The 23,169-nt window shown below is 41.7% G+C and overlaps 1 protein-coding gene across 1 annotated transcript in view; it reads left to right on the top strand.

The window, feature by feature from the left end:
* The window catches only part of plxnd1 (plexin D1), a 72,361-nt gene that overhangs the window by 26,716 nt on the left and 22,476 nt on the right, over positions 1 to 23,169 (top strand). The window contains exons 8-18 of the mRNA XM_005938927.3: positions 3,607 to 3,706; positions 5,075 to 5,173; positions 6,715 to 6,804; positions 7,108 to 7,216; positions 8,333 to 8,490; positions 11,978 to 12,123; positions 18,291 to 18,396; positions 19,768 to 19,907; positions 20,311 to 20,490; positions 20,839 to 20,923; positions 21,110 to 21,379. Of these exons, the coding sequence (XP_005938989.1) occupies positions 3,607 to 3,706; positions 5,075 to 5,173; positions 6,715 to 6,804; positions 7,108 to 7,216; positions 8,333 to 8,490; positions 11,978 to 12,123; positions 18,291 to 18,396; positions 19,768 to 19,907; positions 20,311 to 20,490; positions 20,839 to 20,923; positions 21,110 to 21,379 (1,483 nt within the window). The remainder of the gene's footprint in view (positions 1 to 3,606; positions 3,707 to 5,074; positions 5,174 to 6,714; positions 6,805 to 7,107; positions 7,217 to 8,332; positions 8,491 to 11,977; positions 12,124 to 18,290; positions 18,397 to 19,767; positions 19,908 to 20,310; positions 20,491 to 20,838; positions 20,924 to 21,109; positions 21,380 to 23,169) is intronic.

The following is a 23,169-nucleotide window of genomic DNA, read 5'->3' as shown; positions in this document are numbered from 1 at the left end:
CCCCCTGAAACTGATCTTTTCTTTCAAACGTATTTCTCTTTGACAGAGATGTGATTGAGGATGTGTGTTTAACCGCTGTGTCCACTGAGGCCCTGAGAGTGCAAGCCTCACTCTTTATTTGTGTGTGTGGTCATTATGAGTTGGGGAGGGCAGTTTCACAGGGTATTTACTGTCAGTGTTAGATGAAGCAGAGAGAGTGTGTGTATGTGAACAATCCTTGTGTGTCAGCCTTAGTGTGTGTGTGTGTGTGTGGTGGTTTATAGGTGTTTTAGTAGGACAGAAAGGGAGTCAGGGAAAACAGAAACTGTGCAGCTGATAAGAGCCTTGAGGGGTCCGTCTGCTTTTAATCAGAACACACACGTTTCAATTACATATCTACATCCTCTTGCACCCACTTCACTCCCCCCAATCTAGAAACTCCCTTAGAGTGCTGTTATCACTGGAGGCACTATCATTCCTAGTGTGGGACATCTGTCTCTTCCCAGAGGCAGCGCAGTGACTCACACTTTACTCATGCTCATAATGTGCAGTGGAGATGTTCCAGTTTAGACACTTCATCTGAAAAGACATATTTCTACTCTGTACACAGAAAGCAAGGACCTAATATCCACATATCCACAAACACCACCCTGTATCATCTCGACTACATGTTAAATGGTCTCAAAACTAAAACTGCCTCATATCCAAATATCACTGTTCATTCTTACACTGGACCAAGAAAGGCTGTGGAAGAAAAATTCTCATGTGTATTTTTGCATATAAATCAGCTTTTCATTTTCTAAGAGAAATTTCTATTTTGAAATATAGCATATATGTAAGATATACTTATATTATCAAAGCAGATCTTCTACGCCCCTGTTCTGATCTGTTATTGTACAAAAAAGTGCACCCTGTGCAGAAGCAGTGTGTGGGGAATTAAACACACCCATGATTTAACAGCTTGTAGAACCAATAACTTTGTAACGTGAGGGTTTGTTATGTGGTTCTGAATTCAGCCCCAGTGTGACCTCGCTTACCAATCAGAAGCCAGGAAATCCTAGACTCGGGTAAATGCAGGAAAACCAACTAGGCAAATTCAACACATAATTATTACAGCTCTGAAAGTGCAGGTGTAAACATTCAAATATGTAAACATGTAAATATCAAAACATGTAGCTATCAAGTATAAATGAAAATGTGTACATAACCTTTAAGCCTCATAAACAGATCTTTGTATATCAGGTGACACATGAATTTACCTCTAAACTTTACAACTTTTAGTAGTTGCTTTCTGTACAACTTTATTAGGCTCTTTATAATGTTGTTTCACTTCATTAAGGTGTTACCATTTATGCACAGCTCTCTTAAGTTGCTGCCTCAGGATTTCAATGTAGTTGAGGTCTGGGCTTTGACTGAGCCATTGCAACAACATGATTCTTTTCTGATCCACCGATTCTGTTGTAAATTTGCTGCCGTGCTTCGGACAATTGTCCTATCGTTAAGCTTTATCTGGTGTACAGATGGTCTCACATTTGACTCTAGAATACTTTGGTATAAAGAGGACTACATGCTCAAATCATCTACCCTTCACCACCATACTTGACAGCTTGTATAAAGTGTTTGTTCTGATATGTTTTCACTAAATGTGGTGCTGTGCACCATGGTTAAACATCTCCTCTGCTCAGGACATTGTTCCCGGAGTCTTGCGGTTTGCTCAGATGTGAGTTTACAAACCTATGTTGTGCTCCCTCGTTCTTCGTAGAGTAGAAGAGGCTTTTACTCTTCCAAACAAGCCATACTTATTCAGCCATTTTCTAATTGTGCCATAATTAACTTCAACATTTAACATCCTGACTGAGGCCTGTAGAATCTGTTGGTCCACGTCAGTCCAATTTGCTGGGACATCCATTCCTGGGAAGACTTGCATTTGCCTTGAATGTTTTCCATTTGTGAATAATCTTTCTCACTGCACAATAATGATCTTGAAATTGTTTGGATATTACCTTATAACACATCCCAGATTGATGGGCAGCAACAGTCACTTCTTTAAGATCATTGCTCATGTTTCCTCCTTGGCATTATGGTAACACACACCAGAATGAACCAGACCAGCAAAAACACTACCAAAGCGTCTGCTTTTATAAGAAGTGTTCACACTTGCTGGTGATCAGTTAATCGAGTCCATTTAGCAGTGAGGGTAGTGTTTGTATCACACTACTTCTGCATTTGTCTTAACTATATATGACCCAGTTAAATATGTCGTGTGCTGTGGTTCATCTCAGATTGTAAACAACCAAATTTAAAACCTGCTAAAGAATATTTTTATTATGCTTTGATATGTTAAAAAGCTTAGAATTGGAAGAGGGGATTTTATTTATACAGTGACTGTAAATAGTTTACTTTGTTAATCCCTAAAACGAAACTGCCATGTTGCAGCAGCAAATACACACAAATACACCACAAAAGTAGACGTAAGGCCAAAAGATCAAGAAAATACATACATGCTAGGTACTAGAGTCCTAAAAAGTAATAAATGATATGTATAAAGAATTTCAGATATTTGAGATACTTCTACTGTACAATGAACTCAGAGTGTGCAAATAAGCACAAGAGTGATTGTGCTGTGTGTTTTTATTCTCCTTACACTTTCTAACTGCTCTACCTTGTGTGTGCGTGTGTGTGTGTGTGTGTTTGCTATCCCTAAGCTGATTTTAGTGAAAAACTGTTCACAAATATAAAGCCCTTTCATTTTTTTCTTCTTCTCTAAATTTGAATCCATTTCTTGTGCTGCTGTATTCTAAGTATACAGCCGGAGGAAGCATATATGTGCATAAACTACTTTCATCACAGTAATGCAATGTGTTTTAATAGTTGCTTGACAATTTTAAAAAATAAGACAGGCTTTGCAAACACTGGCAGCATGTGCTAGTATGATAAATTTATTGTTGACTTTGTTCTTTTCACCAGAATTCAGACTGATCATTTCAAATTCAACCAAGGTCCAGCAGATAAAACCTCTCTATAAGCTCTGGCCAGCCAAATCTTATTTCACCTAGACAGACATCTTCAGCTGTCAGACGAGTCACGCCCACCCAACAGTTTGCAAGTGCCGTGCATGTTTAACCTGTGCATGTGGGCTTGTCTCAGATCAGCGGGTATGAATTGTATAGACTCTACAAGCTGCTGATGGTTTTAGTTGCCAAAATATCTTCACGTAGGCAGTGTAACACTCAGACTTGATCTCACAAAGATATAAATACAAGCAACAGCATGCTCACACACGCATCATCATTTACCAGTCTGAGTGTTTATTGAGAAGCGCTTTGTTTCATCTCAGCAGATTTGGCCCTGTGTGACCTCTCTGCTGGCTGTGTTGTAACTGTGGAATGAATGCATCTGAATGTGACTAATCATTACTTCCTTTTATTAAAGCTAAACTTTGATGCCTGTAATCAGGTCTGTCTCTCTGCGCTGCTCTCCAAATGAATCACAAACCAAACTTTTGAAAAACACTCTTTCCTGAATTGGAGTAGATCACAGGGAGTAATTGTACGGAGGCGAAAACAGGCTTGATTTGGCAATATTTTGTCCTTGTTTCTCAACTCTTTCTGTGTATGTGTGTCACAGATGTATGAGCTGCCTGAGCACAAGGTGGAAGTGTTACTGGGACCAACACAAGCACCTATGCGTCTCCAGTAAAGATGACGTGAATCAAAACCTGCTTGAGGTGAGTAATGTGCCTTTAATCCACCAATCAGATGCCTCAAGGAGCTCATGATATTAAGTTTTCTAGTAATCAGAGCCTCGGTAGTAATCCAGACTCCACTGTCCAAAAACACTAAGTGTTCTGTAATGGTCTGAGTCCAGACGGGTTAGGCAAGAGTAATGATGTGGTAATTCAGTGTGATGTTACGAGTGTCACAATTAAACTACTTACGAATGTGGAAACCAGCTATAAAGTCTCAGAAGGGTTTGGGTTTAGAAACTCAGACCAGGCATCTTAAGTTTCTGTTTTTGAAATGTTTGTCTGAGAGGATAAATGGAGTTGCTGTGCTTTGATTTGGGCTGGAAGTAATTTGACTGGTTGCTTGATACCAGCGAAGAGTTAAATTAACGCCTACATTTTCCACCGTAGGTTTCTATAGCCCTTTATTTTGCAGCTTGCCTGTACAGTACAAATGAAACTGTATGTTTGCCAATGTCAGCTCCCGTAGGGTGTAAAGTATTTTGTTAAAGCAAACAAATCATCAAATCATGTAACATGTTTGGCACAAGAGAATGAAATGGCTGTAAAAGTGTGAAATTTATCTAAAGCTTCAAGTGTAGCATTGCTGAAGCCAATTGAAGCTCCCCAGCCACTGTCCTTTTGGACATAATCCTGACATTATCAAGGCCTTCGAGGTCAGCCACTGTATTATTTCTGTCCCCTGTGTAAATTTATTGTGTAGCCAGATCCCATGGCCTGCTTGGCCCAGCAGACTTTGGGCCTCGGGGCACACACAACTGGTTCCAGTTATAAAATGAAAGGATGTGACTCAGTCCTGTGGTCAGCTGCTGGTCAGCAGTGTTTAAGTTTTGTATGATCATGAATGTTTAACACTCGCCTTTATTTCACAAGATCCCCAACAGAAGCAGACAACTGATGTAATAAAGACATCACAGCATTTTTTTTTTTTTTTTTTTTTGTACAAATGCAATAAATCCCAGTCGGGTGTGCTGTTTCAGATCCCAAGAAACTGATAAATAAACAAGCCAAGCACAAGAAACTCTTAGTTTTTAAGCCGGTTTTTATAATTAAAATTCGAGGCTCTTTTTAAACCTGTAAAAAGGTTATTTTGATGTAGGTCAGACTGACATGATGAGGTGGGTTTTTCCCATTCTGCTGAGCTCATCGCACTGTCCAGTGGGTCTGCTTTTCTAATCCCTCATCATCTCTCTATTTGAAGCTGTTGTTGTTTCCTTTAGAGGAAGGCTTCACCCTCTCATTTCCTTCTCATACAGATAAACAGGACAGGTATTTTGAGGCACGGATGTGTGCATTGGAGCTATTGTTTTCTTTAACTCCTATATGTCACTTCCTCCCTCTTCACCACAGAATGCCGCTTCCTGCCCCAGCCTGGTTTCCTCTGAGGTTCCTCCATCGCCATCAGGAATGGTCCAAGACTTCACGTTATCCCTCAGCAACATCCAGGAGGTATGACACACAGCCTCCAGCTATAGAGCTGGACTTGGACTTTGTCCAAATTGCGTGTTGTGAAAATGATTGGAATAAAACACAAGCATATGGTGTGTTTGCTTCAAGCTGAGTTAAACACAGATGGATATTTGTGTGTTGTGATTTGGGTCAACGAGTGAGTAAAACTGGAGTGATCTGCTTGTTGTAAGACAGAGATTAAAAAATGAAGAATGAGCGGTTGTCTTTATGCTTAGTTGCTCGCTGCTCAGCTGTCTGGGCCCACCGTGCCTCTGGTGACTCGCTGAGTTGTGTCTTTGTCAGCACAGCGTACAATGTGCAGTCGGTCTGAGGCAGCACGCACACACAGAAGGCAGCGGCTTTATTTTGCATGGGCTCATTATAAATTCAGCTAGTCCTTCCAGATCAGTTGTTCAAACTCTTATTCTCATTCCTAATCCACATCGAGCCAGCCAGATGCCGATCCTGCATCGCTGATAAGGACACAACTGGTATCTGCTAAAAATTCCAGTGCTGACTGGTTGCCAGGCGTGGTCAGTCACACGCCTAACCCAGGCTGGCCTCTCAAGCCGTCTCCTGGTGTGTTGCTATGGTGACAGACATTGAGTCACATACACCCCCCCCACACACACACACATACGCACGCACACATACTCTTCCTTAGGGCAGCGTGAATGTGATTGGCCATTCACGCTGTTTATTATGAAAGTTTATCCAAACTGACATTGTTTGACTAATGCCTTCAGATTGTCGACAAGTCAGCAGAGCAGGAAATGTTCTGCCAGTCAAATTCATTCTCCCCAAAGCATCACCATCGCTCGGATCCTTCTGGGTTTTGTTTAGAATTTCAGTTTGGTTCCCACACTTCTCCGTAAGGACAAACCTAAAGGAAGTTTAAACACGGTCTCACACAGCCTCTCTGAAGCATTAATGAACAAGCAAGAGGTTACAAGTTTGTTTGCTGTTATATTAGTTCAGATCGAACATAATTCCAGGAAGCCTTTCAGTAGCATTTCATTGCAAGTGCCCCCCCCCCCCACCCCACACACAAAAAAAGAGCTTCTCCGGTGTCAAAAAGTACAGCGAAATAGCAGAGGCCTGGAGAGACTGAGTAAAGTAGACCAATTTAGGGTGGCTGGATTCACAGACAAATTACTTCTCCCACTTTAGGCACTTATCCTTTACTGCTCTTACCTATCTGAGCTTCTTTACGATCTTAACGTCACACATCTTGGCTCAGTAAAACTCGGGGCTTTCATTTTGTGAAGAATGAATTCATATTCATTACTCTGACTCCCAGATGACTTGCTGAGATGTGAGAGTCCAGATGTTTATGAATATGAAATTTGAATAGATCACATTTTTCCTGGCAGGGACAATTATTGTGGGTTATTTCAGTTTCCTGGTTCTCTTTCCGAGTTGTCAATTGTTACCAGACAGTGATTGAGACAGTGAGAACAGCATGTTATTAGGTTTTTTTTCTGCTGTTTTTGAAATGCTTTACTTTTTTTTTTTTTTAAGTAAGTGTTTTTGCGTAACAGAATGAGAAGCTGGAGTGTGACTTTGGAACAGAGCAGCGATATGAGGCCACATGGCTGAACAGCACGACTGTCAAGTGTAGTGGAGTGACGGTAAGTACAGACGATGACCTACCAGAAATGAGCGAGTTTGCCAAGTCTGAATAAACATGCTTTAAGCTCCGGCGCATCTACTGTGCATTTACTGGTTCAGTGGGTTCATTATTGTTAGCTTTAACGCTTATTTGTAACTTGTTTTTGATGTAATTATTTTAAACCCTTGTTTAAGACTTGGCTAGAAACCTATGATTATCTAGAGCATCACTAAGTGGAAGCAAAATTACATACAATAAAGACACGAGAACATTGAGGACATACCTGTTTTTGCTGATGCCGTCTTCCGCCCTGTCTATTTAGCTTTCCACTAATCAGAGGAGTCAGATTTACCACCTTAACCTGAGGAGGCGAGGAGCCTTTATCAGACATCGAGAGGATGTATTCATTGACAGCCCCCAGCCTATGAAAGGTAAGATATAAAAACCCATAATTATGTAGACATGCAGAAAAAAAATAAAAAGAAAGGAGTAGATGAAAACACAGCTCTCTGCTCCATTACATTTGTTTGCTCATCTCTCATGTATTTGCAGTGTAATTACATCCCCGCCACAACAAGAAAAAAGATGTGACATAGCCTCCACTGTTGCTCCCAGAATGCATTTCACCCATGTCCAGATGTGTTCTCATGAGATTGATGGGTTTTATTAAATCCGTAGAAAAATAAAGATTCCCTTACAGGGACAAACAGTGTGCGACTACCTTTCACTTGCAGTAATAGCAGTTTGTGTATTACAACACATAATTTGCCAACAACCAGTAATTTACCATGATGTTATATCCTGCTACCGTCTAATTACACATAATGATTGGAGAACATAGCGAGCTGCAATTTTAAGGTGTTATCAATGCCTCTCTCAAGCAATGTCCGCATGTATTGTAGCAAATATAGTTTGAGCTCCATGACAACAGTGAGATGATGAAAACTGACGTGTGTTGTTGAACTTGGCAGTGTTGTCTATAGTGCAGCTACAAGCCAGTTTTTGCCTATCCCAGTCCCAGATGTGCTGTTTGCAATCCATGTGTCTACCATGTGAACAACAGCCCTGGGCCACTGCCAGACACTCCGTGCTGTTAACAGGCAAGACGGTCGCTTTCTGAACATGCAGTGTCATCAAATTTTAAAATGACACACACTTTATCACACACATACAGGCGTGCACGCACTGCAATATGCACACAGTCAGCTGCACAGATGCACATGCGGTGATACAAATGGGAGTTCTCACTGGGAGGCACACTGGAACATGAACGTAATCATCTGTTTTCCCTGGCTTTGTTCTCCTCCACTCCTCTAGCTCTTTCTCCTTTTTTACTGGTTTATTTTTATAGCTGTGAATATATCATCCTCTAACTCCTTATGCTATTTATTTAGGGCACGCAGCCCTTAGCTTCATAAAAGCTCTAAAAGAAAATACCTTGAAGAGTGTACATTAAGTTGACCAGTCAAGGCAAACAGAGTTCAGTAATGTTTTCTCACAGTAGTAATTGCCTCTATGTCTCTCCCTTATCTGCCATATTCATCTAGTGGAAGTGTACAACTGTGGTGTGGGTAGCTCGGACTGTTCCCAGTGCTGGGGTCGGGAGGATCAGGGACACCTCTGTGGCTGGTGTGACAGCATCTGCAAGCCAAGGGATGAATGTCAGCCAATCAGGGATCAGTGTCCTAATCCTGAGATCCATGAGGTAAGTTCAGGGGTTAAACATGCAGGACTTTGGGCCACAAATGCTTGCATTCATCCTCCTGCATCCCTCACACCTATGGTATTTAGGCCATGTAATGGTAAATCATGAGGTCACTCACATGGTCTGGCAACCCAGATTGTCTGTCAGTCCAGGATCAGCTGCTAAGGTATTGTTTGAAGCTTATTAAAGCAGCTCATTCAGTGATAACGCTAACAGTCACATAGCCACAGACCCCAGGAGACCCAAATGAGTCGACCTGCAATGACTCAGGAGGCCATGGGAACACCTTCTGCACCATGTAACAGCTGTACATAAGCAAACCATGTGGACTGGGGCATGAAAGCTATGTGTGTAGGACCCTTTATGTATAAAACCACAAAGGCTAAAAGGAAAACAAATCAGAACCATGAGGGACTTGAGATTTTGCAACCACAACAAGAGAAAAACCGCACTGCTAAAAGGAATTAAGGAGTATTTATCTTACATGGGATCTGACTGCAGTCACGTCATCATGATTACTGCCAGGGTTTGCGGAGCTCATTTGCATGATCGTATTCATTTGTTTTTCCAACTGTAATGGGAGCCTATTTAGAGTCATCTTCCAAGCCTTTTCTGCCGCTACCAAGCGTTATATCAGCACAGCTTTGGTAGGCGGTCATGGGAAGCATGGCTCACATGAGACTCAGTCGGCCTGAACTTCCTGTAGATAAAACCTGGTCGGCAAGCAGAACAAAGCAGGCGCGCAGACACAAACTCTCTCACATACACACACGTAAGCCCACAATCTGTCACACAAATAGGCCATATTGAAGCATTCACGATTATCCTTCATTCTTTGTAGCTGTCAGCATACTGTGACTAACAGGATGCTCTGTGAGAGTCTAACTTATGTGGACTTCTTACATGACTGAAGTTAGCTGGGCTGAGATTCAGTATGTGTGGGTAGACTATTGTTGCAATACTCCATGTCTCTCTCTCTCTCTCATACACACACACACGCACACTCCTACTGGCTCTCTCAGGAGAGCAGGCTGCAGAGAGGATACTGGGGTTGTGGTTCGGTGGGGTGAGTGATGCAATGCTTTGGCAGCCGTGTTTTCCCAGAGAATCCACAGGGGTTAGAGCCCAAGTCCTCCAGCTTATAGGAAAAAAAGCTCCGCTCTCCCCAAACATTCAAACACACTCAGACTGCAGCAGCTCTTTGTTATATAGTCCTTGCGACAGTGCTGCTAAGATAATGAAACATGTTTTTCATCGCTCTGGCTTTGTCACGTACAATCTCTGTCACAAGGTACTCACACCAAAATATCAATAATACAGAGGAGGATTTCATTATTCCCTAAACTTTGCCACTTAGCACCTAATTGAGAAAAATGCTCTGTTCAATTCATTGATGTAAGACAATGGAGACATTTATTATTAACTCCAGGGGCTCTTTATTTTCATGTCATACCTAGACTAGTTCAAGGAATTAAAAAAAAAGAAATCCATTGATTAGAGGTACTTTGGCAACCAAAACAGGAACTGCAAAACATAGTTCACTCACAACATGAAAAGAAAAGGAACAGAAGGACTTGGGTGAGACCTAAATGGTTTGGGAGAGAGGATGGAGAGCTAGTTGGACAAAGACAGGGTGGAGAAGGGTACAGTATAGTGAGAAGCTTTTTCCTGTTTTTGTCCTCACGTCCTCCTTGATTAGTCTGATGCAGAGGAAGTCGAGTGAGGAGAGGAAGATGAAAGCTCTGACCTCAAAACAATCCCCCCACCCCCCCCAAAAAATGAAAAGGAGAACATGTGGATTTCATTAGGTAGCTGGTTTGTTTGGTGCAGGTTTATATACATGCATGTACATTTGGAGCATGTTTCATTTGAATACGAGAATGTGGAGTAATTTGGTTTAAAAGCTCCAGCTTTCCTTCTGGAGCTTTTTGCTGAGGCACATTCACACCCTGTGATCTCCCAGGAGGCCTGGCAGAGTTTGCGCTGTAAATCAGGACTCACAGACTTGTAAGAGGTGTAAATGAACAGCATGCAAGCTGATGTTGCTGTCAGGTCTCAATGGCACCGCAGGGACGCACTACGCGCTATACGACGCATAGTGATAATAAATAACTGCATATTGCCGGCTGCTTTTCTGTGTTTGTCTGACATACTACAGTGTGCGTGTGCACAACTCCACGGACTAGCATTTATATGCTGTTTGTGGATTACATGTGTGTGAAAGAATGTGATGTTTTTGTTAGAGGAAGTATATATACTCGGTGTAAGTAGACACGGGGTGGCCACACTTAATGTCTGAAACCTTAATATAACCGCAAAAACATTTGCACCATTTCCTGCAGTGTAAATCTCACAGAAATACGGTAAGTAATGGGCTGGATTCCAACAGTTTGTTTTCACACCATAATAAAAGTACCACATTCACTCTTTTCTCAACCGCCTCCCGTTTTAGCTAGGAAATATATGGTTTATTTATCTGTGCTGTCAGTCTTGTGGGTTTCGAATTATTTGAATGCAGGGCCGAGCCTTGTCCTCTCACCTAGACCAAACAGAAGTGCTGTTTTCATTTTTCAGCTCAGTTTCAGATAGAGCCGGAGCCAGGCTAATAACACAGAGGGGTCACCGTGACCTCGGCTCAGCCAGAGGGACATCCAGAAAAGCATGCGCACTGCTGGGATAGCTATGCTACAGTGGCAAGATGATGCTAGATTGCTTCTGTCTGGGCGTTGGAGATGTTATCTGAGAAAGTTGAGTTTTCATGGCGACTGGAGAGGTGACAGTCCTCTTCTTTTCTTTCTGTGGCTCCAGAATGGAAAGTTAAGAGACCAAAAGTGAGGGCTGAAATGATGCGTGAGAGTATGCCTCTGAACAACAGCAGAAATGGGACTAAGGAATTTGACAGAGCAGACACAGGAAAACAGATGAAAGGGAATAGTGCGGTGCATTAATTCCCCTGTTGAGGCTTTGCTCTCTCACCACCACCATCAGCATTCACTTTCCTCTCGACAATCAGTCCCCTAAATTGCCTCCCCACTCATCCACCTTTCTGCTGTGCTCTACACCTCGGCTCTTCAGCCCTCACTTTCTCACTCTCTCTGTCTCTTGTGGGATGTGAAGGGGGCTCTTAGTCTGCTCTTTATTTGCATGTGCTGTAGAGGATTAGAGGCTGAAGAGTCTCAGACTACCGCAGTTAAGAGTCTGCTTTGTGTGTGTGTATACCTAAAGTGTGTGTCTATTCAATTAGATCTCAGTCTTCAGCAGAAGAACACTTACATGGGCCCTTATCTCTGTGTGTGTGCCACACTCCATGTCAGCATCAGAGACGGCACCTCTATTCTCCTAATTCTTTGTCATATTCATTATCGCCCATCGTTAGTGGAGTGTTTTTAGGGCGGTAATCTACTTATGAGCTCTAATTTATTGTCCAATTTCACTGCCTTTTTTTTCTCCCCTCTCATATTTTCTTTTTTCACTTTGTCTCTGACAGATTTCCCCTCTAAGTGGTCCAGTGGAAGGAGGCACCCTGCTGACAGTTCAGGGCAGGAACCTGGGCAGGAGGGCTAAAGCAGTGAGAGTCTCTATAGGAGATGTGAACTGTACTCTGCTGCCTCAGTTCTACACTGTCTCCACAGAGTAAGTTTTACAACATATAACTGAATTATGATTCATACGTTTGCAGTGTATGTCAGCCTCTCCCTGTAAATTTGCTCAATCATATCAGTTTGTCTCGTTTATATCTTTTATATATTTAACTACTTTTCACATTATCGGCTATGTTGAAATAACAAAACTGAACTTCTTGCCCTGTGCACCAACTATATATATATATATATATTTTTTTTTTAACCCTGATGAAATATGCACCATTGTTAGTGTCAAGACTTGTGAGATGATAGCTGACAATTACCTGTCGTCATGGTGTTGTCATGGTAACCTAATAGGATTTCAGGCAGGTGAGCGTTCAGGTGGATGGCAGGCTGAAATAGACACACACGGAGATCAAGTGATGGAAAGATTTCTCATTGTTACTGAAAGACTCCTGACATGTACATCTCAGACATGAACACTGTGTGTGCTAAAACACCCTCAAATCAGATCATTCAGTCACACCTGCCTACTTTTATTGGATGGTGGAAGCTACCTCTATTACACTGGAATGTCTTCAGCTGGGAAAAGTATGAAAAAGTAGTAAACGGGTGCCATGCTTTAAAAGATTTTGGGAAATATTTTTTTCTATATTGAAAAACCTCTAATCCAGGTGGGAAAGAATATTCATGTAAGCATATTTATCTAAACAGAAGCCATTTTCAGACATCGACTGCAACATCAAACATTTTTAAACATCACCTGTTATAGGTACACATGAGAATGCAAATGTCTTATTAGAAACAAAGTCTCTAGCACGTCTCTATCTCTGTGTTGGCCCTGCGATGGACTGGGCTGGTGCTTTTTGTATGTAAAGTTTACATTTTCTTTCTGTGCTTGCATGGGTTCTCTTCAGGTATTCTGATTTTGTCCAAGACTCCAGAGACAAGCATGTTTTTGCTCCCCCACAGCCTAAACTCTCTTAAGCAACTTTCCTGATATTTTTTCAATAGTTTCAGGAATAGTTCCCAATAGTTCCTTAAAGACATCCAAAGCTGTTCTTTGGATTACTTTTGTAAGTAACACTACTGGCTGAAATACAGGCTAAACCACGACAGAGCCCCTCTCCTGACTTCCTCCATACATATTTTTGACAATTTGAACCAAATTTCAAATTTGGAACCGGTCTTATGGGCTTCATGAGATTTGTTGCACTGATTTTCAGTCTAGTATACCTCCGGAGAGGCTTCAGCGAACAGTAGCTTAATGAACTGAAAGTCCAGATGCATCTCTTGGGTCCTGTTTTTTTTTTCCTATTTCTTGAGAACATGACTTTCAGATGCTGCTCATCTGCTGTAAATCATTTTGCAGGCCTGATACTTCTTCTGTTGTTCTCTACTTGTTCAGTTTCTTCAGATTCTTTAAGGAAACACTGCACATCACTCTCAGATACTTCCAGATAATTTCTGTCTAACGTCGCTTTAGAAATCAGCTTGTTCTTGAAAATGTATTATTTTTTTGCCTGTCAAATTGTGTTACCTTCAATATTATTGTAAGCTCAAATTTTAAAAAATTGACAAAAAAAATCATTTTTACAACCAAGTTCTTGTAACAGAGTGTCTGAAGACACAATTTAAAATAGGCTCTTTGCTTTTTTATGCTTGAATGTCTCATAGGTCAGTGTTAAAATGAATAAAAAGCAGCTAATGGGTAAAGAGAAGACTTCACAAAGCCTGCTAAAAACATTACATTATAGTTTGGTTCCTTGGAAGCAAAATGTAAAGAAATAAGGGCAGACTTAAGAATTTTGCACAATAGGACAAAAGCTTTTTAAAAAAGAAAGAAATGTAGGTAATCTCACGGTGACGAGTTAGAAACAGTTTGCCCAGCAGATCTCCAGGTGTTTATAAAGGCTCGAAGCCATTTTAGCGACAACTAGAAATATAAATTACACCTGAGCCTCAAATTCTCAGAAAAAAGAATGCACTGAAAATGGTTTTATCTTTTCTTCTGCAAAATGTTTTAAATTTCTAGATACCTATATATTAGCCAGAGCATATGAAAGTGATAGAGATGGATTCATTGTATACATGCCAAATGTATAAATGAAAGCAACGTAAAAGTTTTTGATCCCAGGCCAGATAACCCTAGTTCAAACGTCTAGGAGGTCGGGTGGAAAATGGTCTATTATTTGGCGTGCTACAAAGAAAAGAAATTGAAATAGACCATCAAGGGAAGCAGAGGAAATCCATACTTTTTATTTTGTGCTTGACCAACTTTTATTTAAAGACAATCCAAGAGGGGGCAGTTTATAAACTTCCTCTTGTTAATTAATCACCATCACAGAGATCTGTGACAGTGATTAGATCTGCTTTATATAGGCCCACCAATCATGAAATTAAAATACCCACTGTCCACGTGTGGCTCAGTTTTCATGCATTCATGAGGCTAATTTTCACAAATATTATTATGCAGCACACTTCTCATTTTAAATGGCTCCATCACCACCCCTCCAAAGCTCAGGAACCGTCACATTGTCACCATGGAGACAGAAGGAGCCCGACTCCGACTCTAGCAGAACTCAGTGAAAAGTCAGTAACTCGACAATTACATCCGAACTTTCATTCCGTATCTGTAATGTTCCCTGAATGGAACTGTTTATCTGGTCTTGCTCCACTGAAGCCAATCATTGTATTAAGACCAGTTCTAGGGTGACCTGCGGGTCTTACCTGTCACTCCAACTGCCTGACACATTCCCCCCAAACCACACATGTAGAAAACAACGAATCACGTTTCACTCCGGGGTGAGCTCATCCCATGTTGTCATTCCTTATTGGCTCCAAAGGCTGGTTGTTGTGACAGCACGTCGTCATTGCTGGAAGTGGCACTGACAAATCATAACACATCAGTGCGTCTGACAGTGTCAGCACATTTGACTTGCACAGACACGCGCATGCATGCGAAACCAGACATTTTTCTACTTCTTCCTTGTGGGGCACTCCGGTGATTGATTAGTGATCCTGTCTCATCACCTTCACAACTTAATTTTGAGGTACAATATAAAGCTATTCACACCACACCCCTGAAGCAGGAAGGTCTGCTTCAAATTCCCCTCATTCATAAGACCTTGCCAGCCGTCAGTATCGCTCTCTTCATATACACAGCCTACTCATCAGCATACACACACCTGTGCATGTGACCTCATTTACCACGACTGTTGAGACAGGTGTCTGCCCGTGTGCTGAAAGGTGAAAGTTCACATCTGTGTGCCAAAAGGAAAATGTGCAGCACTGGAGAGGCTATGCTCTTCTCACCCAGTGTCAACATGTTAATTAATGGCACAGTCAGTCTAAGCACACCTCATTTATTGAAGTGCTTCACTTGATGTTTGGCTCAGGTCCTCCATGCTGCCCTTCCTTTTCATCATTTTCATACGAACCTTGAGTGGCCGTCGCTGTGTCCATTTAGCTCGGCCCCAGAAAACACTTGTATTCAGACACATACGGACTGGATTGTTGATGATTTTGCAGCCACTCGAGGGAAATGATTAGCGACATCTCAGTGCTAGAACAAATGTTGCCCTCCTGACTGTAATATCTCCACAGTGGGGCAATGCTGGAATATAGAGCAGGGGTCAGCCCAGGCCCTGTGCGCTCCTGCAGGGAGTCTGCCTGTCCTTTGAGTAGAATCACACCACATCAACATCACATCCAGCATACACCCTCATGCACACACCACATTATCTGCATATCTTGCAAAAGTCTACTTCTATGCTTTTTTATCTGATTGCACATCGATGGAACATTGGACACGTTGGTACATATCTAAAAATTAAACATGGAAGTGTTGCAACATGCATTGTGTATGCGGGAGGCTGCATAGTTTTCTTCTGCACTGTTTCATTTGGCACTGTGGGATATATAGCAAGTACTGTCACTGCTGCCACACTAGCTCTGAGAAGTTAATTGTCTCGTAACTGGCAAGAGTCTAATTTAGCAGAAGATTAAAAATAATTCATCTGAGTTAATTGGTGGAAATTTAATTATGCCATAAGAAGTTATTGTTATATACTTCGAGTGGAGCTGCATTGATTAGTCAATCAACAGGAAATTATTCCAAATTATTCAACATCTGTTTTGATAATTCTGTTAATTGTTTAAATAAATTTTTGTAAACAAAAATGGCAGCAGTTTCCTGGCTCCAGCTTCTCCAATGTGAAGATTTTGTTGGTGTTTTTTTACAGTGTTTTATCAGTGTGAAGTCAAATATTACAGAGTGTGTTCAATGAGAGGATCCAAAGCAATGGACAGTGTACAAGACAGGTGAAGAAGAGAGTTCAGGCAGGGTGGAGTGGGTGGTGACGAGTGTCAGGGGTGATTTGTAAAAGAAGGATAACAGCCAGAGTAAATGGGAAGGTTTCCAAGAAGGCAGTGAGACCCGCTATGATGTGTGGTTATAAGATGGTAGTAATAACAAAAGAACAGGAGGAGCTGAAGGTGGCAGAACTGAATCGGTTAAGAAAGGTTAAGATTTTCATTGGGAGTGACCAGGATATACAGGATTAGAAATGAGAGCGGGATAGCTCAAACTGAGTGGTTCAGAGACAAAGGTAGAGAGGCCACCATGCTGTCTAACCCTTGAAAAAGCAACTTAATAACCTGATGTTATAGACATTATAAGGGGTAATTTCATCTCAGGATTAAATATAGTTTTAGAATATGTGAGAGGCACTAAAAAATAATGGGAATGATGAGGGACAGCTTAGATTGAGCAGGTTTGAAGGCAATGTTAAAATGTTTTTGACATGTTCGGATTATGAAAGATTCTAAACTCTTTCCTGAAACTATGAGACACACCTAGTTTCGGTTTACATGGTACAGGCTGACTTCATCATAGCATCTATCTGCTGAGAAAACCCTTTGTGTTGTACTTCACAGGAAAAAATGACTTTGTGTCTTTGCTGTGCAGAATTATCCTCAACATTATGGTTCAATAGCAAACATCATATAATATGATGTACAGTTTTGATAACAGTTTAGTTCCCAGCCTGAAGCTACCCTGCAAGTTGAGACTGATTCAGGCTCCAATTTCTCTTATTTCCCTCAGGCTTGATCCTGTGAATAGTCATGTTTCATTTTGTTTGTCCTTGTTTTTCTTTCCTCTCTAATTTAGAGCATGTGAAGCGATGCATTTTTTCTCAAACAGGTGCACTTCTGCCCTCATGCCACATAACTGACAGGAGTGTAATTTGAGTGTAATGGCATTCTTTACCTGATGCTTCTGTAATTAATGAGCATGAATGTAGACCCTGCTATCAACAGATGGTTGGTACTGCAGGTTATTTTAGTTTCCTTTTAACACCTATTCTGGCTTATGAAAAAAGGGGAAAATTTGTTTTAATTAGGGTTGTTATATGCTAGAATACATGTCACTTTGTTTAAGGCTTGATATTTAGAAAGCCCCGACAGCTTGACCTCAGCCAAGCCTAGACCGACCCAGCCCAGCCGCATCTACTGTGTGTCCTGCCAGGTCCTCCCACACTAAGCACAGCTCCTGCACTTATGTAAATTCCATGGGTCTCCTCTGTCAATCATATATCGCTAGCTGAGAATTTATAACCACTGTAGCAGCAGGCACCTGACTAAATAAACCGACAGGGTGTCAAGCTGGAAGGAGATCATGTGAGGCGATAAAGGTTGTGTTCCCCCTTTGGTACATTTATCCCAGTGAGGTCCCAGAACAGTAGGTCTCTGTGCCTCAGTACACCACCATGTCGTTAATATGAGACGTCTCTGTAGAGCGTGCACTGATGGCACAGGGTATAATCACAGCCAGGAGGTAAGAGTACAAGCCACGGCAGCCTCTTAATCTCCTCTGTGGTTAGACACATCTGGTCTAAGGAGCTTTGAACTTTACTTCCCCTAATATCTGATATCCCAGGGCTTTATTGGATTCCCTTATGTAAATGCAATGGGCATTGATGAATTAGTTCATAACACTATTCCCCAAGATTAATTATGTGTCTTTGTTTAGCAGGTCGAGATCTCCTTTTTCATTCTTATATTGGTTTCCCTCACTTGCAATTTGAGTTGAGCGACTCCTTTTTTTTTCAAATGAGTTTATTGATTTAAAATTGTGAGCATCATTTTTTTTGCTTGTTATTCATATTGTTCTCTTTTATTAACTGATCCTCTGTTGTGGTGTTCTGTCCCCAGGCTGGTGTGTGTCACTGGGAGGGCTGCAGATAACAGGAGCGATATTGTCCAAGTGGATGTGGAGCAGAGTGGGATGGGGAAGTCAAAGGAGACCTTCTCATATTTAGTGAGTATTCTCCAGATATCCACCCTCCTGCTGGTTTTTGCTTTCTGTTCTATCTGCCTCTTCCTCCACACTCTTCATCTATGCTCCTTTTTTTTTTTTGCTCCTTCCCCACTGGGAAAGCCTCCCCATGTGTGTCAGTTAAGTGTTAACAGATGCGTTTTATGATTCAGAGGAATGCTAGTGTGTGGGAATCTTCAAACATCCATGTGAGCTGTAAGCTAAGCACCATTGTCATTCAGCATTGAATGCCAGAAAAAACAAATATGGTGATTGTTGGAATGTCCCCTTGCTCTGAATTCATCACCGGACGAGGCGAGCTGGCCAGCATTGTGTTAATTGACCTCAACCCACACAGTCTCTCAGTCTCTAAGAGTATTCACCCAGTGGAAATACCCATGTAAGCCATTTGTTTCTCTTTGTTTATAGACAAAGAATTTTTTTTACAATCCAGTGCTGGAACGAGCTGTCATGTCTGGAGCTTCTACAAACAGATCTCCTTGTGAGTCATCCCACAGAGAAATCATCCCAATCTTGAAACCCTTCTTGATACATAAGGATTTTTTTAAAATCTAGAACGACAAACATAGTTGGACCTCCTCCTGAGCTTCCTTATCCATCTCAGAACTGGTCAGTGTCGGGAGGTGTTTTACTGCAGGAGAAGATGTGAGAGAAAGGGGAAGCAGTTCTGGAGACAGGATATGTGCCTCTACCGCATCTCCTTCCTCAAACCTCTTGACGGAAACATCTGCCTCCTTACGCCCCCTCCTAAACAAAAATACACAATAGGTCTGCTCCATCCCTGTGCACTGAGGAAGTGAATCCTGTCAGTGAGGATAAGAGGTTTCCCTGGAGGCGAGGTTCACGGCGGGGATAAAAAGTTTGAAAAGAGCAGGAATGCTGATGCTGGTAGCTGCAGAGCCGGACAGGGATATTCATCTTCGCCCAAGGAGGCTTTTTATTTGTGTGTAGGTGCTTTTGTGCATGTATGATTACGTGTGCATGAAGTTTCTCATGCGTATGCATGAACATTATTGCTTCTTACCCGCAGTACAGTACAGCTGTCCTGCTACTTGGGCCTTAAATGCCTGTTGGCTTCAGCAGCACTTTAACATACTGCAGCGTGGGCTGTCTTCACAGTTTTCCTCACTAATTTATTGTTATAGTCAGCAGCTGTCTCAGCCCATCTGTAAAGACGTAATATTTAAACCTCAAAGGATAAGGAAAGATTTTATTTGTTGTCAAGAAAGGCATCATAGAGCACAAATGCAGTTTTTACTAAGCCTGTCTTTTCCAGTGACAGAAGCTGTCAGATTTCTAGTGATAAATGTGATTTCTTGTTAGCAGTGTCCCATATCTTTCCTCTGCATGCAGATCCCAAAGCTACTGTCCATGGAGCCAGAGCGGGGCTTGCGTGCTGGAGGAACCAAAGTGACCATCAATGGGGAACACCTTAACATTGGATCTGAGGTTAAAGTCAAGGTCAACACAACACAGGAATGCATTATCACTAAGTGAGTGCGACTTTCGTCAAGCAGTTTCTGCAACTTTTGTTAAGCTGGCCAAATTTCAAGTGGTTCTAAACTCTCTGTGACTTTGAATGCTTACCAATAAACCACAAAGGATTTAAATAGCTTTCTTTGCTTTGCCTATATTAATAGCGCCCTTTTCTGTAGCTGATAACAAATGCAGCTACACAGTAATTATTTATTCAGGCTGCACAGTGAAGCCGGCATAAAATTCAGCACCTTTACCTGTATCCCTAATGCTTTCCAAAACAGATTTTTGACTTCTGTGTAACTCTGCCAATATGACTTCAGTTGTAATTGGAAGTATTTTGGGGATTAAACAGTTGTAGACATTGCAAGTTCTGAGGTTACACCGTTTACCTGTTTTTTCTTTTCTTTCTTTTATTAGGAAAACAGCTCGAACAATTGAATGCATCATGCCTCCTGCCTCACAGGCACACACTGACCCAGTAACAGTGTGTGTAGAGTTTGAGAACAAAACTTGTGAGGGTCCAGAGCTTAGCACCACATACACCTATGAGAGGAACCCCACTATCACCTCCATCCACCCCAAAATGAGCTTCCGCAGGTACGTATACCACCACACACATCTCAAGGATTAAAAAAATCTAACATGCAATACTTTGGAGTTCTCCTCGCATTCCCAGTCACAGGCATAAGTCATTACTGTAGAATTGTCCTCGGTGTCTTCTTCCTATTGTTCTCTAAATTGCACAGCTTCAGTGTGACAAGGCAGTGGCATGTTTTTGAGGACATGTGAGGCTTTTCAGTGTATTCAAACTGGTGTGCTTTATTATCTTGTCCTGTCTCTGTCTCATGTTGGAAAAGGGTCCCAAAGTATTTGCATGTCAGTATGAATTTGACACATTTTTTTGTCGCAGCTGAGATGTGACTCTCTGTTGTGTGTGTGTCACAGTGGTGGCAGGAACATCACAGTGACAGGCCAGGGTTTTGATCTGGTACAGAGTGTCACCATGCAGGTGGTGGGAATTGGACATTCAGTGAGTATCCTAATTATTTCCTCATTTATTTTGCTTGACGCTTTCAGTCAGATAGTCAGATGTGTGGGATCTTGGGATTCACTAGAAAATAATTATTTTCTCCTGTGATGTAGTCATAAACATGCAGACACAAATAAATTATTGGTTCAGAGTAAGTAACTGTTGTCCTCTCTGGTCCTTCTACAGCAGTGTGAAGTGCTCACCCCCTCCACAATTGCCTGCCGCTCTCCTCCATCCAACCAATCCCAGCCGACCTCAGTGCAGTTCTTGCTGAATGGAGTCCTTTACACGAATGACAGGCCTTTCTCGTCTGATACCGATGACGAAGAAGAAGAGGAGGAACCTCACATAGGTCACTTTCCCTTGGAATATGTGGAGGATCCTCAGTTCTTCACCGCCAACAAGGAGAAGCTAATCAAACACCATTCAGGGGAGCAGCTGACACTCATCATCAATGTGAGCGACACTGTTCAATCACTTTCATGCTTCACTTTGTGCTGGTCTACAAAAAGATCCTCAGAAATCCCCAGAAGTCTGCCAGTCCCTACAGACATTTCCACACAAATAATTTGCATTTTAACTTTATTTCATCAAAAAGCTGGTCAGACTTAAAGGTACCATCAGAAGACATCAGGCCTTTTATGTTGTTATGTGGCGAGCTTTGAAAAAAATGAAATACTTACTCTACTCCTTGAACTAGTGACGCTATTTTCTGGCTTGTTTTGTGGTTTCAAAAGCATCACTGCTGTAAACCTGAATGCCCCCACTGTTATGAGCCGACAGAGCTGACTGTTTCTTTATTCATATTCACATAAACCAGAGGCATATAAAACACTTCAAAGGCTCTGTCCCCTGTAATGTGTTGACTTCTAATGTTGCAGGTCTAAGGGGGAAGGGGGGCTTTGTTTAGTTGGAGGTCCCATGTTCCACGTTCTGGCTGATCTAAGCACCTGTCTGCATGAATTCATCACCCTAGAGGGTTTCTGGCTGTGACACCGTAAAAAAATGCACATACTAACAGCGCAGACAGGAAAGTTTGAACACGACGCAGCTTCCTCTTTATGTGTCGGTGTGTGCCGGGTTCAGCCCATCTACATGGTCGACTCATTTGTTGTTTCCTGTTTGATTTAGGAAGATGGATTCCACTCGTGGTGGAGCTGAATGGGGGAGAGAGGCTGAAGAGAAATGTGTTTGTTTAATAGGGAGCTTGTTAGCCAGCCAGCCTATATTAAGAACCTGAGCTGGAATGTGGGTGGGTTTTGTTATCCTTTATTCTGTTTTCGGCCTGTTGAATCCATTGTTTTGGCCTTTTCTATTAGTTTCCGTGTGAAAATCTTGTGCATATTGGGGTTATAAAAATCTATTTCTTAGAATATGCTCAAACATATTGGTGTGATAGCTTGATGCTTTTTGTGTCTGTGTATGATGTGTGTGTGTTGTGTTTGTTCAAGGAAGCATTTGTTGACAGAGACCCAGGGGGCTGCAATCTGCAGTGGGGACAGAACAGTGTCCTAAGGGTGTAATCAAAACAAGGAAGCACGCTGGGGATAAACACACGCATACTTCCTCACTTGTCATTCTTATATTGAAGGGAAATTGCCATTTCATACAAAAAGGCTCATATGTTTGTACGTCTCTCTGTTTGTAGGTTAGTCTATTATTAGTAATAATAACACTGTACATAGCAAATTAATTACAGAGAAGGCTGTGACACAGTAAAAAGTAAAACCACAAGAAACACAAGGAGTCATGCAATCATACACAAACCTTGGAGTTAGTCCGCAAAGATGAATATTAAAATTCTTCTTTGTTGTTTCACAGTAAAGCTCACTGTGGCAAGATTACAGTTCGTTCCTGACTGTTCCTGACTGGATTTCTACTTTCAAATAAAGTACTTGAAGTAATGCAGCTAGACTTTTTACAGCCGATTTAATCATCTGTGTCAGATCCTTGTGTACTGAAGTTTCTACGTTCCTGACTAGAAAAACTATTATTGAACTCTGGTGGAATGACGTTTCTTGCATTACTCATTAAACCTTAATTAACTGATTAGTAAAATATTTCAGATTAAGAATTTATTTTGCATGAGTCTTCTGGGCCAACATAGACAGCACGGACCCATTATGATTTTGGTGGGGGAGGAACCAAAACATAGGCAGAACCTGCAGAAGAGACCCGGCCTGGGTCGAACCTGAAGTAAAAATGCTAACCACTTAACCACCGTGACCCTTGAACAGACAACTAGA

Source organism: Haplochromis burtoni, unplaced genomic scaffold (assembly GCF_018398535.1).
Source record: "Haplochromis burtoni strain Fernald_Lab_line unplaced genomic scaffold, NCSU_Asbu1 Contig_252, whole genome shotgun sequence".
NCBI classification, from domain to species: domain Eukaryota; kingdom Metazoa; phylum Chordata; class Actinopteri; order Cichliformes; family Cichlidae; genus Haplochromis; species Haplochromis burtoni.
The sequence above is the reverse complement of the archived record's forward strand: the minus strand, read 5'-3'. Positions and strand labels throughout refer to the sequence as shown.